Source organism: Propithecus coquereli, unplaced genomic scaffold (genome assembly GCF_000956105.1).
Source record: "Propithecus coquereli isolate 6110/MARCELLA unplaced genomic scaffold, Pcoq_1.0 Scaffold25, whole genome shotgun sequence".
Lineage (NCBI taxonomy): Eukaryota > Metazoa > Chordata > Mammalia > Primates > Indriidae > Propithecus > Propithecus coquereli.
This window is the reverse complement of record NW_012148063.1, coordinates 6,193,757-6,206,860: the sequence shown is the minus strand read 5'-3', so window position 1 is coordinate 6,206,860 and position 13,104 is coordinate 6,193,757. Positions and strand designations below refer to the sequence as shown.

Sequence of the window (13,104 nt, the reverse complement as noted above, 5' to 3'; positions counted from 1 at the left end):
CAAAATAACAGAGGACGTCATTTTATTGGCTGTCCACGGGAAGTTTCATCACACGAGGAGGTGAAGTCTCCGGTGGGGCCGCACAACACAAAGCATCTCCCTGCTGCACAGAGGTGAACGACCCTGGATATAGTGAGGCCCCCGCCGCCCTCTGCAGCCCAGCCCCCTGTCCACCGACACCTCAGCCGAGTGGGTTGACAAGTGATGACACTGTCCATTAGTCTCGGTTTGTTGTACTGTCTTCCAACAGAACAGCACTGGAAAATTCACAAAATCAAAAAAAGAAAGAAAAAAGAAGGAGAGCAGCACTTCCTTTGGAATACCAACACCACTGTAGCACAGACGGCAGCGTGGCATGCAAATCCACGTCTGGGCGCTTTTTCCCGTTGGTTTTTTTTGTTGTTTTAATTAACAAATGGAATGGTGTGTCTATTTCAAATATTAGTAGCATAACACTTAAGTGCAATTTCAGTCCGGCCACCTTCCGTGTGTCTGTCACAGAGTGGCAGACGGCCGTGTAACGTCCAGGCAGCTTCTGTTCTTCCCCGACTCTGATTCCGCCCCCGGAGACTGCCCCATCCCTAGGCCCACCCTTCAGGTTCCAAGCTTTTGAAAAAAGCTTCTTCTCTATTTTCATTTTTGTCACAGCGCTCAAGGTGGGGAAGAAAATTCGAATAAAACCAAGCGCAAAGCATCTGGGTCCCGCCGCCCTCTGCCATGAGCTGGGGCTCCGTCCACTCTCTAAGGGATCTCTGCACCCCGGACCTGGGGCTGTCACCTTGGACCCGGGGCTGTCACCTCGTCTGTGGCACTTGGTCGCTGCCCCTAGCCCCAGGCCCACGCGGGTCACACGGAGCTGAGCTTCACCAGGCCGCGCACGGAGTCCTCGTGCAGCGAGTCCTGGCTGGCCAGGCCCAGCACGTGCACGGTGCGGCTGTGCGCCAGGGGACTGCCCGCTGCCAGCAGCCCGGGGGGCGAGGGCGCCTCGTCCGGGGTCAGGAACTGGTGTGCCACGTGCTCCTCCTTGCGGGGCAGGACGTCGGCCAGCGCGGCCTCGGCGGCCAGGTTGGGCATGGAGGAGGGCGGCGTGGGCGGGCCCAGCGTCAGGCTGGCACAGGGCGTGCCCAGGCCGGGCTTCCCGGGCAGGTGCAGCTCGTCGCTGGTGAGGCTGGGCTCGCTCTGCAGCAGGGGCGTGGCTGCGGCCTGCAAAACGAATTTGGTGCTCTGAATGCACTGGTCTTGGTCGCACTGGAGAGCAGTAGGAGCCAGCAAAGAGAAGGCGGGGACGGGAGGGGCAGGGGTGGGGAGGGCGGGTGCGAGAAGAGAGAAACCGTTAGTGACACCTCAGTCAGTCAAGCCAGGGAGCACGCACAGTAGCCCCGTTGCAGCTGGGGAGACACCTGGCACCTAAATAACCCACTCAAACGAACTGTCACCCATAGGTGCCCACTCGGCCTCCAGGCTGTGGTGCCCATGGCCTTCGTTCCCAACTCGGAGGATGTAATTTTTTAAAAATCCCACGTACAGAGTTACGGGCTTTTACCGCCTACAGCAGTGTGAGGCTGCTTTCCCGTATGCTGAAAACCATTTTTACCACATTGTTTTAAAAACACAGGGGCCTGTACACCCAGGTTCATGGCAGCATTATTCATAGTAAGTCAAAAGATGACAGCAGCCCGAGTGTCCCCTGCTGGGTGAATGGACAGACAAATGTGCCACCTGCACACAACCGAGTGCTGCTGAGCCTGAGGAGGGAAGGGAAGTCTGACACACGCTACAGCAGGGACGGACCTCGAGGACACGTGCTAAGTAAGATAAGGCAGCCACAGAAAGACAAATACTGCGTGATTCTCCTGATACGAGAGCCTAGAGCTGCCGAACGTTAGAGAGAAAGTCGGATGGTGGGGGCCGGGGGCTGGGGCTGGGGGATAGGAGTTGGTGTTTCATGGGGGCGGAGTTTCAGCTGGGGAAGGCGAAGGAGTCCTGGAGAAGGATGGTGCGGCGGCTGCAATACAACATGGATACGACTCGATATTGCTGAAATGTGCACTTAAAAATGGTTAAAATGGTAAATTTTATGTTATGTCTATTTTACCACGAAAAGAAAAGAAAAGAAAATATAGGGGTAGCAGAAGCCCTTGACAGTCTGACCGAACTGTTCTGTAAAAGCCTAGAATTGCTAAATTATCATCAGCTTCAAGAACCATCCATTGAGCTTTCGTGGTTTGATAATGCCAACATTTGAGGAGACAGTTCCTTTTCTTCTAAGTATTTTTTTTTTTTTTTTGAGACAGAGTCTCACTGTGTTGCCCAGGCTAGAGTGCTGTGGCGTCAGCCTAGCTCACAGCAACCTCAGACTCCTGGGCTCAAGCGATCCTCCTGCCTCAGCCTCCCGAGTAGCTGGGACTACAGGCATGCGCCGCCATGCCCGGCTAATTTTTTCTATGTATTTTTAGTTGTCCAATTAATTTCTTTCTATTTTTAGTAGAGACGGGGTCTCGCTCTTGCTCAGGCTGGTCTCGAACTCCTGAGCTCAAACAATCCTCCCGCCTCGGCCTCCCAGAGTGCTAGGATTACAGGTATGAGCCACCACGCCCGGCCCTTCTAAGTATTCTTAAGCCATATTACATATATCTTGTGTCTTTTGTTTGACTTTAATCACGGGGAAAAGGAAGTAGCGTAAGACATTTCCAGCCTATGGGATGGGAGCCCTGCTGGCTCTGCGCACCCTCTCCCTGGACTACCGGTGAGTGTCAGGACAGCTGGGAGAGACTTCAGAGGCCTTGGAGTGCTACCCCTGCGCCAGGGTAGTCCCTCCTTAGTGAGGTTCAGAAGCAGCGTTTCTGTGGGAAGGAGGAGGAACAGTATGGACACGGGTAAGCATGTTGTGACTCTGTGTTCGAGTGGTAAGCTGGGTGCTCCCTCTGCTTCTTCAGAAGTTCTTGGAACAAGCATGCTTCCCGTCTTCACAAATGAAGGCCTGGTGCTCAGCTGGGGTGGGTGGCTCGCTCATCAGCTTACAGAGGAAAGCAAGAGATGGATCCAGGAGCCGAAGCTGGGATAAACCTCTTTCCACCATTGCACATTTGACACACAGTAGGTGCTTAGTAAATGTTACTTGGCTTATTATGCCCTCCTCTCTTTCAGAACGCTGGAATTCCTAGAGAACCACCTACCACTAGCTGTGTGATGAAGGCCCTGCAGCCTCTTCCCGACTGGAGGCACACCCAGACCTGTCATCACACCTGCAGTCCATGGAAACGAGTGGCAAAACCAGCCTCAACGGGAGGGAGAGAGTTCGCCTGCAAATCCTTAGGTGTTTATTTCATCTGCTACAGCAAGTGCTCCAAGCCTCTCGGGTTTCTTTCTAAACCACAGGGGGTGGGCCATCCCCTACGCAGGCCCCAGGCCTAGAGGAGAACAATTGAGGGGCAGCAGTCCCTAAGGAATTTGCAGATTTTAGAAATTCAAAGACCTTGGCTCCAGGCCAGAGTAAAGCTCATAGTGGAGCTTTAAGGAGGGAAAGCAAGTCTCAGGGAAGAATCCTCACTTTTCTATCGCTTCATCCCCATCAGTGGGACTCTAAAACCCCAGGAGCTGGGGGAGAAAGGCCATTAAAAAGTACTTGGAAGGGGCTGACTGTTGAGCATTAACAATCCTTTAAACTATTAGGTGGGGGACCATGTCGCTTTCTCTGCTCCTGCAGGGAGTTTCAGCTCAGGGTGCAGGTCCTTTCTGGGGGTGGGGTGCTGAGCAATGAGGCTGTCAGGCTGCAGGCAGCCGAGGTCTGTGCCTGTTGTCACGCGCTCCGATGCTGTCAGCTTGTTCGAGAGACGTCGGCTCAGTCTCGACAGGGCAGCGGCAGAGAAGGAGCAGCCTTGCTGATTAAACATCCATCTTCTGGAGACTATGCCAGGGTTTGGATAGACTGTGCTTTGCAGAGAATGTTTCATGAACATCACGGTTCGTCCTCTCACTGGCAGAGACACAGAGAGGCCGCGTCACAGCGCCCAGCCTCCTGGTGACGGTGTCTTGCTTCCCACCTTCCCCTCTGGAGCCCTCACTCATTCTAATACTTTCTGTCCACACAATACCCCCAGCTCTAAGGAATAAGGAAATTACAAATTAGATTTGCTCGTCTCTGTTGACCTGAAGAAAGCCTTTTTTATTGAAAACTAATTGGCAAATTCTATTTTAGGGATCTGCCTGATTACGTCTGATGGGCTCCTACCGTCTCATAGAAAAATGTTAGAGGTTAGAGCTGGAAGAGACGTTCAAGGTCACAGGGTAGGAGGCTGAGGGAAGAGGTGGGCTCCCCTCATCCCACACCCTCTCTCTTTCTCCTGCTCCTTGTCCGCTCTTCTACTTGGCACCCCCCATCGGTTGCCCCTTTTCTCTTTCCTGATCACCTGCCTCCCCGCTAAGCCCGGCAAAGAGCTCGTGGGCACCCACGAGAACCTTCTTAGGCACAGTGGCCACCAACAGCCGTCTGTTGAGTTTCGGAGAGCTCGTGCTGACAGGAGGGCGACGTGGGGTTAGGTGTGCCCGCTGAGGCCTTCAGCTACTAACGTCACTTTGCTGCCTGAAGACAAACACAGACCTACAGGTGGGTTTTCTATGACACCCATGAAGCCTCAGGGTCCCTTCCTCGCACAGCCCTTCCAAGGCCTTGTTCCTTGCGTGTCGTTTTCTTTTTCTTAAAAGGGGGTCCCTCCCCGCCTGGGCCCACTCCTGCACATACCTACTGGGGCTTGACCCCGGCCAAACTCACGACTTGCTAAAAACTGTAACAGACACTGTGCTCGGCCCACTGGCCAGGACCCCGCTGAAGACGCTCACTACTTTATCAAGGGTGAAGCTTAAGGACTTACATGAAAGTGTGAAAAAAAAAATTACTGACAGAAAAAGTTTAACCTAAGCCATTTAATTTAAAACATCTCTACATAAGTCACTCAGAAATCTTTTCCAAAGGACTGTTCTAATCCCGATCTGAGTTATCTGACTCTGAGCGCCTCTTCCACAGAGATTTGTTTAAACCTCTTAAAAAATGAGTGTCTCTGCAAGTACAGCTATGGGCACCTCTGCTGACATAGGGACAGCTTTCGTATCAGGATTACCCTACTCGCTGCACCCTCCCCCGCTGACCTACTGCCAGTACGCACAGAGACTCGGACCACGTACCTACGTGTCTGAACCCTGCTGGTAGCCCGTGGCTTTGAACAGTTTGCCACATTCAGACTGATTTCCGTTTAGATGACCAGTCCATTTGGGGCACGCCAGCACCATGTTCTGTCCTGCAGGGTACTGCCCACGGCGGCCTCCTGTGGGCTCACGGGGGTGGGGGCTGGCGCTGGCGTGGGAAACTGCAGGACTCTTGCACATTCAATGCTGTGACCCTTCTCGACGGAATTTATGATTCTCATAAAATGCTCCCAAACTTTGCCTGTTTTGAACATCCCCTTCTTAGAAAAAACTCAGATATCGAATGATTCAGGGATGTCTGCTATTTAAAAACAAGAGAGAGCACTTCCTCACTTTTCCACACTGCTAAAATTCCAAGGAGGATGGGCTGACGCACCTTCATAGTCACGATCCCCGTTGGGGCACCTCCCGGGGGAAATGGCCAATATTCTCGGGATTATTGTGGATATGAGCCATGAAACATATTCTTAACATCTCTTCTTTTTTTGTTTTTAACCTTTGCTGCTAACTCTCATTTGCCCATTTCTTGTTGATTTTTCTACTTAGCTTTCTTGCTGTCTGGCCTTGCCGATTCTCTTCTCCTCTTTCTTCTCCATCTTTTCTTTTCATTGATTTCCCTCTCATTTCTCCTTTTCCCCCCATCTTCTCTTTCTTCTTCTTCTCTTCCTACTTCTCTCTTTTCTCTTACGTTGATCCTTTTTTCCTCCACCACCCTCCTTCCTGGCTTTTCATTTGAGGACTCTTTTATCTTCCGCCGGTAGAGGGAGACATCACTGCTCCCTTTTTCTCTTACAATTTGGTGGCTGTGCGTTTATTCCAGCTGACACCAGGAAGCCACTGGGTCCGTCTGAATTGACTTAACCGGTTATATAATCTTAAGGAAACAGAGCCAAGCACTCAGATATCTGACAGTGACAGTCCATCTCCTACAAACAGCAAATTGAGAAACTCATGTTTTCATTCCAAAACAACCCTTTAAATGTTCGTATTTATCAAATATTAGGTTGAATAGTATAAAATTGGGTGGTGACGCCTGTCTGTCACGAGCTCTGGGTGTCCAGAATTCCCCTCCTGGATTGAGTAGGACCCAAATCCTAGGTAAATCTTTAGGTAAAAGATTGGTGAAATGCTGAATACTAATAGAATAAAAGCTTGATCTCTGGTAAGAGTGTCAATGAAAAGACCTTTCCGCTGGCAGCATGAAAACACCGCCGACTGGAGTGCTGGAGCTTTTGCTACAGTTGCAATAAGTCACCGTGACGCCTGATTTACTGCCCGAATGAAGCGTCCGCATTTAACTTGCAAAGAAGTTTATGGCTTCAGATGTCTGGATGTCATACACATTAGTACTTAATGTTACAATTTAAAAACGCCATAGAGATCGTTTATTTTCTGTCTTTGCAGATTTTCAAATAAAATGGCTCATGTTGGAATACATTTTATTTTACCCTAGCTAATTTTTGTCTGAAAAAAACCTAGTGTACAGATGCTGCTAAAAGCGAAGCTAAGAGTCTTCTAGATGGTTTATATACAAATTAGGAATGAATGAAATTATTTCTCTTGCTCCAATTCTGTCAAAAGTATTAGAGCTGGGCACTGCTCATTTCTGCTTGTCTGTGAAGCCCTGTTCTGGGGCCTTGAGAATGCTCATTTACAGTTACAAAAACACCATAATCTTCTAAAGTCCACCCAGAATGTACATGCAGCTTGGGAGGAAAGTTTCTTTGCATTCTTTTAACATTATCACTTAAGCTTAAGTTATTTTTCCCCACTGTATTTGATTTTTCAGATTATGCATGGAGAGTTCTTCTGCAATACTAGTTTAATAAATCATGCAACTGCTGGTTTAGTCTTGTTTTGATACTGGATTAAGGGGGATTTAAAATATTAGATTAAGTAAATACAGTAAATGATATTCTAAAAAATAATTCCAACAACTATGTACCCTGTTACTCTCTTTGTATTTAGCATGTGATCCCAAAGGATCTTTGTAGCTACAAGTGCTAGATGTGAACTCTGACCCGAGTGCTACACAAAAATTAAATTATTTGACAATCAAATGAGACATGCACACCAAAGAGCCGACCCTAAGTAGGTGTCGTGACTGTGCACGCACACACTGACCCAGACAGAACCTCAACGTTAGGTAACAATAAAAGCCAGTAATGAGGAGACTAGGAATAAAGGAAACGTGATCCTCAGCTAGCAGGGGGTCATTTGCACACACTCCAGTGTGGCTCTCAGAGTTTCATAGGAGCTCAGATGGTAAAAGCTGTATTTGGGGTCACATGCATCATTTTATTGCTTTCGATGCCACCTCGTTACTTCTCTAACATTTTTTCCTTGAGAATTTATAGTAGAGAGAAGATCTTGTGGGCACTAAATAACCACCCCCACCCCAGCTTGGGAGAGATGATACGCTAACAGTGAATTCTCCTATTTTTGAGATAACAAGTAAGACCTCAGTGGGCACTTTGATGAGTTTTCTATCAATATTTATCTAATTTTTTTGAACTGTGATATCAGAGTGCTTATCTAAGACTTATAAAGTCTTTATCTCTAATTTCTAAAACATTGCGTATTTCCCTACGAGCACTCTTCCTATCATTCAGAAAGGACTTTTCTGATCTGAACATTGGTCCTAAAATAAAATGATAGGCAAAAATTTGACCAGCGATACTTAGGGCTTCTTTTCCCTCCAGTCTTTCTCCCCTTTGCAAATGAACGTGCTGAGTCTGGTGCTAAATATAAATGTCTCCAAATGTCTCGGATTCCATGGCTAATTCAGTATTTATAGCTGGTAGAGTGAGCGAATAGCTAAAAGGTGTATCTGGAGCACACGGCAATATCAGCTGCAACATGCCCTCTAATCCTAGAGACAAAGCTTCTACTCCCAGGAATGATGGATAACTAACGTTGAATACATGGCAGTATATGAAACGGGCCAAAATACAGGAGGCAAAAGATATTAAGTTGTGCACAACAGACAACGCAAGACTGCAATCCCTGAGAGAAGGGAAACTCACAAGGTGAGCCCTGTGTTCAACCAATTCTTTTCTTAGGGAAAATTTCCTACCTGTGGCATAGAGCTGGAGTCTGAGCAAACCGCAGTGGTTCTGCTCAGTGGAGAAAACAGAGATCAGAGTGTGAGGAAGCTAAAGTGGCTGGGTCTGCAGGGCAGGACATTAGAGAAGAGGACTCTGTGCAGAGAGGGGGTGCCAGAAGTCCTAGTGGGGGCTCCCCACAGGTCTGCAGTCAAAGCTGTGGGGTGGAGATGCACCAAGTTCATGTTCTGCTTAGTGCCAGCCCTGCTTGCGCATAACTGTGTCCTCTTCCCAAGGTCCAGTTAGCCCGGTACTTAGAGCACAGAATCCCATAAAGAGCAACTGAAACAATAGCAAGGCCCATTCTCTAGGTGCTCAAATGGCCTATAGATGTACCATAGACTCAGACATTATCTGACACGGCGATACTGGCCCTTCGATAAGATGCAGTGGGCTGGATCTGCATTGGAAGGGACCCTAAAGGTCCAGGTCCAGCCCTTCCCACCATGCCGAAATAGTCCTCTGTCCAACATCGCTGGGAGGTGCTCCCCTCCCCTCCCTGCCTTGCATCACTGGGGTGGTGACGCCTGTCTGCCACAAGCTCTGGGTGTCCAGAATTCCCCTCCTGGATTGAGTAGGACCCAAATCCTAGGCCCACCCGCTGGTCCTAGTTCAGACATGTGGGGCCACACAGAACACTCCTCATCCTCTCCTGAGGATGTTCTAACGTGCGTGGGGCACTCTGCCAGTGGGCAGGAGCCTTGGGCCCAAAAGGATTCTCCCAGCTGTGAGCAGAGAGTCAACAGGGTTTCTCACAGCAAAGGCAGCGTGTGCGGCAGAAGGGGCACAGGACTCTAAGTCAGTTAGTCTTTTAAATTTATCTGTCTATGAGCAACTTTCTTTCTAATTGGTAATGATTTCTGTGCAATCGTAAGTGTGCTTGGGAATTCTTATGAAGTGAGAAAAACCCAACCTACAAATCATTTCTAAACTGTCATAAAATTTTCATGAGTGCTAAATTTAACAATTAATGAAGTTGACATATTCATGTCTCATAGACATTAAACATTTATTAATTTTGATTTTGCAGTTTTCTTTTCATGTTTTAAAGCTTATAATTTTTTTTCTAGGTCTTAAAATGTTTGATAGTCCCCGGCCAAGCACACAGGCACTTGCCTGCAGTGTACAGTGGATAGAACGCCCGTGACCTCGGCCTCTTGGCCCACGGATTGGTTTGATCCAGCCAAGGCCGTGAATTCATGACGCCATGTTGCCAGGTCACTGCACCAGAGAAAACTCCTTCCCTCCAGTTCCTAGTTCCACGTTCAGGGTGGAGCTTTTGGAGAAGAGGCAAAATTGGAGGATGGAAAGGACAGGGAAAGAAGACAGGAACAAGCAAGTATTTGTTGAGAACCTCCCACGGGCGAGCCCCTCCGAGGGGAGTTTGCATACTCACGCACTTGAACGTTTAACAAGCACCCACCGTGTGCCAACCCTGTGTTATATTTTTTTATTTTTATTTTTTTTACTTCACAAACTCTTTTTCTCCCAGCTGTCTTATAAACTTGTGATGGGAAGAGGAAACAGACGGGATCTCAGTCAGTTCTAAGCACAGGCCAGGGAGGTGAATGTCATTATCTCCTTCATTTTACAGTTTAGGAACTTAAGGCTCTTGGGCTTAAGGGATCTGCCCAAGATCTTGCAGCCCGAAGCGTCAGAGCCGGCAAGCCCCAGCCCAGGGGCTCTGCTCCCTGCCATTCCCACTGCTGTGAGTACTTCAATCTCTCTATTTGCAAAGCTTGTCCTTCGGTTATCTTTCAGGCTTATCCTATTTGATCGTCCTCACTAGGGTCCAACTGGACCAAGAAACTTGCTTCAACTTGGCGGGGGCACAGCTGGCAGAAGTGGGGGAGAGAAAGAAAAATACAATAAATGCTGATTTCAAAAAATAATCTTCCAGCATGTGAGATGAACTCAGATTAGTATCTCAGATGAAAAACATGGCAAGTCTTATAATTTCTTTTTAAATCCCAGAGTGACTGACAGTTCTAGGATAACTGATAAAATTAATTCACGTCTCCATTATTTCAAAGTGAATTTCTACCAGCCACATCATTTCTTCATCAACATGGGGAAACAAACCTTCCCTGAGCTTTCCATCCAGTTCCCCGCCAGACGGCTGCCCACCAGCCCCAGGTACCCGTGGGCACCCCAATTCCACCTGCCTATATCAGCTTCTCCCCAACTTGCCCCTCCCCTGAGTTTCCCAGTGGCGAGGCGTCTGATCATCTGGCTCCCCTGCCTGGATCTCTACCTCAATCCTCAAATCCTGCACTCTGCTGCCTCTTTCCTGCACCTCCTCTGCCAACAGGCCTCCTGCAAGGGCTTCTTCCGTCCTCCTTGCCTCCTCCCTGCCCCACACGGCCCCCCAGGCCTCCTCCACCACTGCCAGCCTCGTCCACTCCAGATGAGAAGTCTGATGGCATCACTCCCTGAACTGGGCTCTGCAACGGCTCCCTGCCATTTACAGAACAAAGTCCAAGCCAGTTATAAGGCGCCCAAGGCCTTTTGTGCACTTTCCATCCTGCCTTAGCACCTCGGAATCCCCGCTCTGCAATCCACTCTCCTAACACTGTCGTCCCTGCTCCCCGCAAACGCCAAGCAGTTCCACCCCATGTGTGTCTACGTTTCTGAGTCTGCTCCACTTGCAGCATCCTTCCCACCTTTGGGTGGTGAATTCTTTGCAACTTATCTTTTAATATTCAGCTCAGATGTCATCTCCTCCAGGAAACTTTGCCCAAAACCTAGTGCTCTTTTTGGCCTCCCCCCTCCTCTGCCCCGCCGCCTTGCAAATTCTAGCACGTTCTGTCGAAATCCTCCATATACCCATTTCTCTGAATAGACCAAGAGTTAGTTGAGCCAAATTGACTTAAGGGTTTTTTTGTTTGTTTTTGTTTTTTAAGAGACAGGGTCTTGCTCTGTTGTCCAGGCTGGAGTGCAGTGGTGCCATCGTAGCTCACTGCAGCCTAGAACACAGGCTCTGGAGAGCCTCCTGCCTCAGCCTCCTGAGTAGTGGGGACTACAGAAGCATGGCACCACTATACTCAGCCAAGTTTAAAAATTTTTTTTGTAGAGACGGGGGTCTTGCTATGTTGCCCGGGCTGGAGTGCAGTGGTACGATTATACCGATGCTTTGGCCCCTTCCTGCGATTCTGATTTAACTGGACTCAGCTATCAGTGCTGACTCTAATGAGCGTCCTAAGCCAAGAAAACCAGATTGTAGTAAGTTATCTCCGCAGCTCCCAGACACAAGGGCCAGGTCTGAAGAGGATCATCTGACACCAACTTGAGGGCTTTTAACACCGAAACACAACATACAGTGGAAAGCGCCCAGGCCTTGAATCTCTAGTTGTGTGCCTCTGAGCCAGTTACTCAATATTTTACAGTCTCAGTTTCACCGTTCGTAAAATGAGGCTACCTTGCATGCTGTCATAGAGATTAGGTGAGATGATCCTTGCGATGACAGGGTCAGTATCGGCAACACTCTGCCAAGGGCAACGAGTGATAAACCTCAGCAGAGACCCGCCTGACCACACAGTATGTTCCACACCAAATACTTGGTTCCATTCTTAGAATGGCTTGCAATTCACCTTGTCGATCCTGGCTAAGTCAACATTCACGGATTTGTGTGTTCGTTGTCACCTCCGTCTAACTGGGGATTAGAACACAAGAACTGTTTTGTTGACTGTGAGCTCTGACTATGTCCAGAAAAATGAAATAAATAAGTGAAAAGAAGGATGACGGATTGCTTGGCACACTGCTGAACCCATTGCTCTTAGTGACGACGCAGGCTTCCCAAGGATCAGAGGGTGGACAGATGCCCTGGGTGTCTGTCATTGCATCAGAGACCAGAAAACACGCAGGGCTGTGGGTCCCTTTTGGCCAGGCTCTGCTGGTCACGATGTGCTGGCTCATTTTGGGATAGTCTTGGTCGGGATGTCTGTTATAGGCAGCCTACCCAAGTCAAAGGAAAGGAATGCTCCAATTGCCCCCAAGAATTAGTTTCATTGTCAGACTTGAAATATTTTAGCTTGTTTTCCACACGTTGACAATTTCTGGAAATTTCAGGGTATGTACATTTCTCTTGGCCCCAACATTACTCAAAAGGGGAGAAAGCAAAGCAGCAGTGCGGGATGTAACCTGCTGCAGTTCTCTTTGCCAGAGCCTCCAGCTCTCTCGGCTGTGGCAGTTGCGAGCGGCTCCCAGAATGTCAAAAAAATGCAAAATGCCAAAGTCTCCCCTTCAGGGCTGACTCCAAGTGCTTCTTTATTCTCACTGGAGTCTTTGGTTACTTCTTCTCTGTCCCTCAGCTTTTACACACTACTCATTTTCTATTTAACTTTTTCAGTCCTTAAGTTTTCCTCCTTTCATCTATTTTTATAATAAAACAATGTTGATGCAAGACAGATGAGACAATGCCAACAAATTAGCTAACTTAGATAAAATGGATAAATTCCTAGAAAGAAAAATACTACTGAAACTGACCTAAGAAGAAACAGAAAATCTGAATAGATCTATACAATAAGTCTCTACTTATTAGTAGAGTGAATTAGTCATCAAAAAGACTTTACTGGTGAGTTCTTCCAAATCTTTAAAGAAGAATTAACACCAGTTCTTCGCAAGCCTTCAAAAGACAGACGAAGAAGAGGCAGTTTTTAGCTCATTCTGTGAAACCAGCAAGCGTTACCCCAACACCAACACAAGACAAAGCCTTCACGAGAAAACTGCAGACAATATCGCTCATGAATACAGATGAAAAAGTCCTCAACAAAATACCAGCAAACTTAATCTAGCAACA

At 48.2% G+C, this 13,104-nt stretch overlaps 1 protein-coding gene across 1 annotated transcript in view; it reads right to left on the bottom strand.

The window, feature by feature from the left end:
* Window positions 1–263: 263 nt before the first annotated feature.
* Window positions 264–13,104, bottom strand: part of ZDHHC14 (zinc finger, DHHC-type containing 14) — a 251,495-nt gene continuing 238,654 nt past the window's right edge. The window contains exon 9 of the mRNA XM_012646807.1: window positions 264–1,248. Within this exon, the coding sequence (XP_012502261.1) occupies window positions 847–1,248 (402 nt within the window). The 3' untranslated portion in view covers window positions 264–846. The remainder of the gene's footprint in view (window positions 1,249–13,104) is intronic.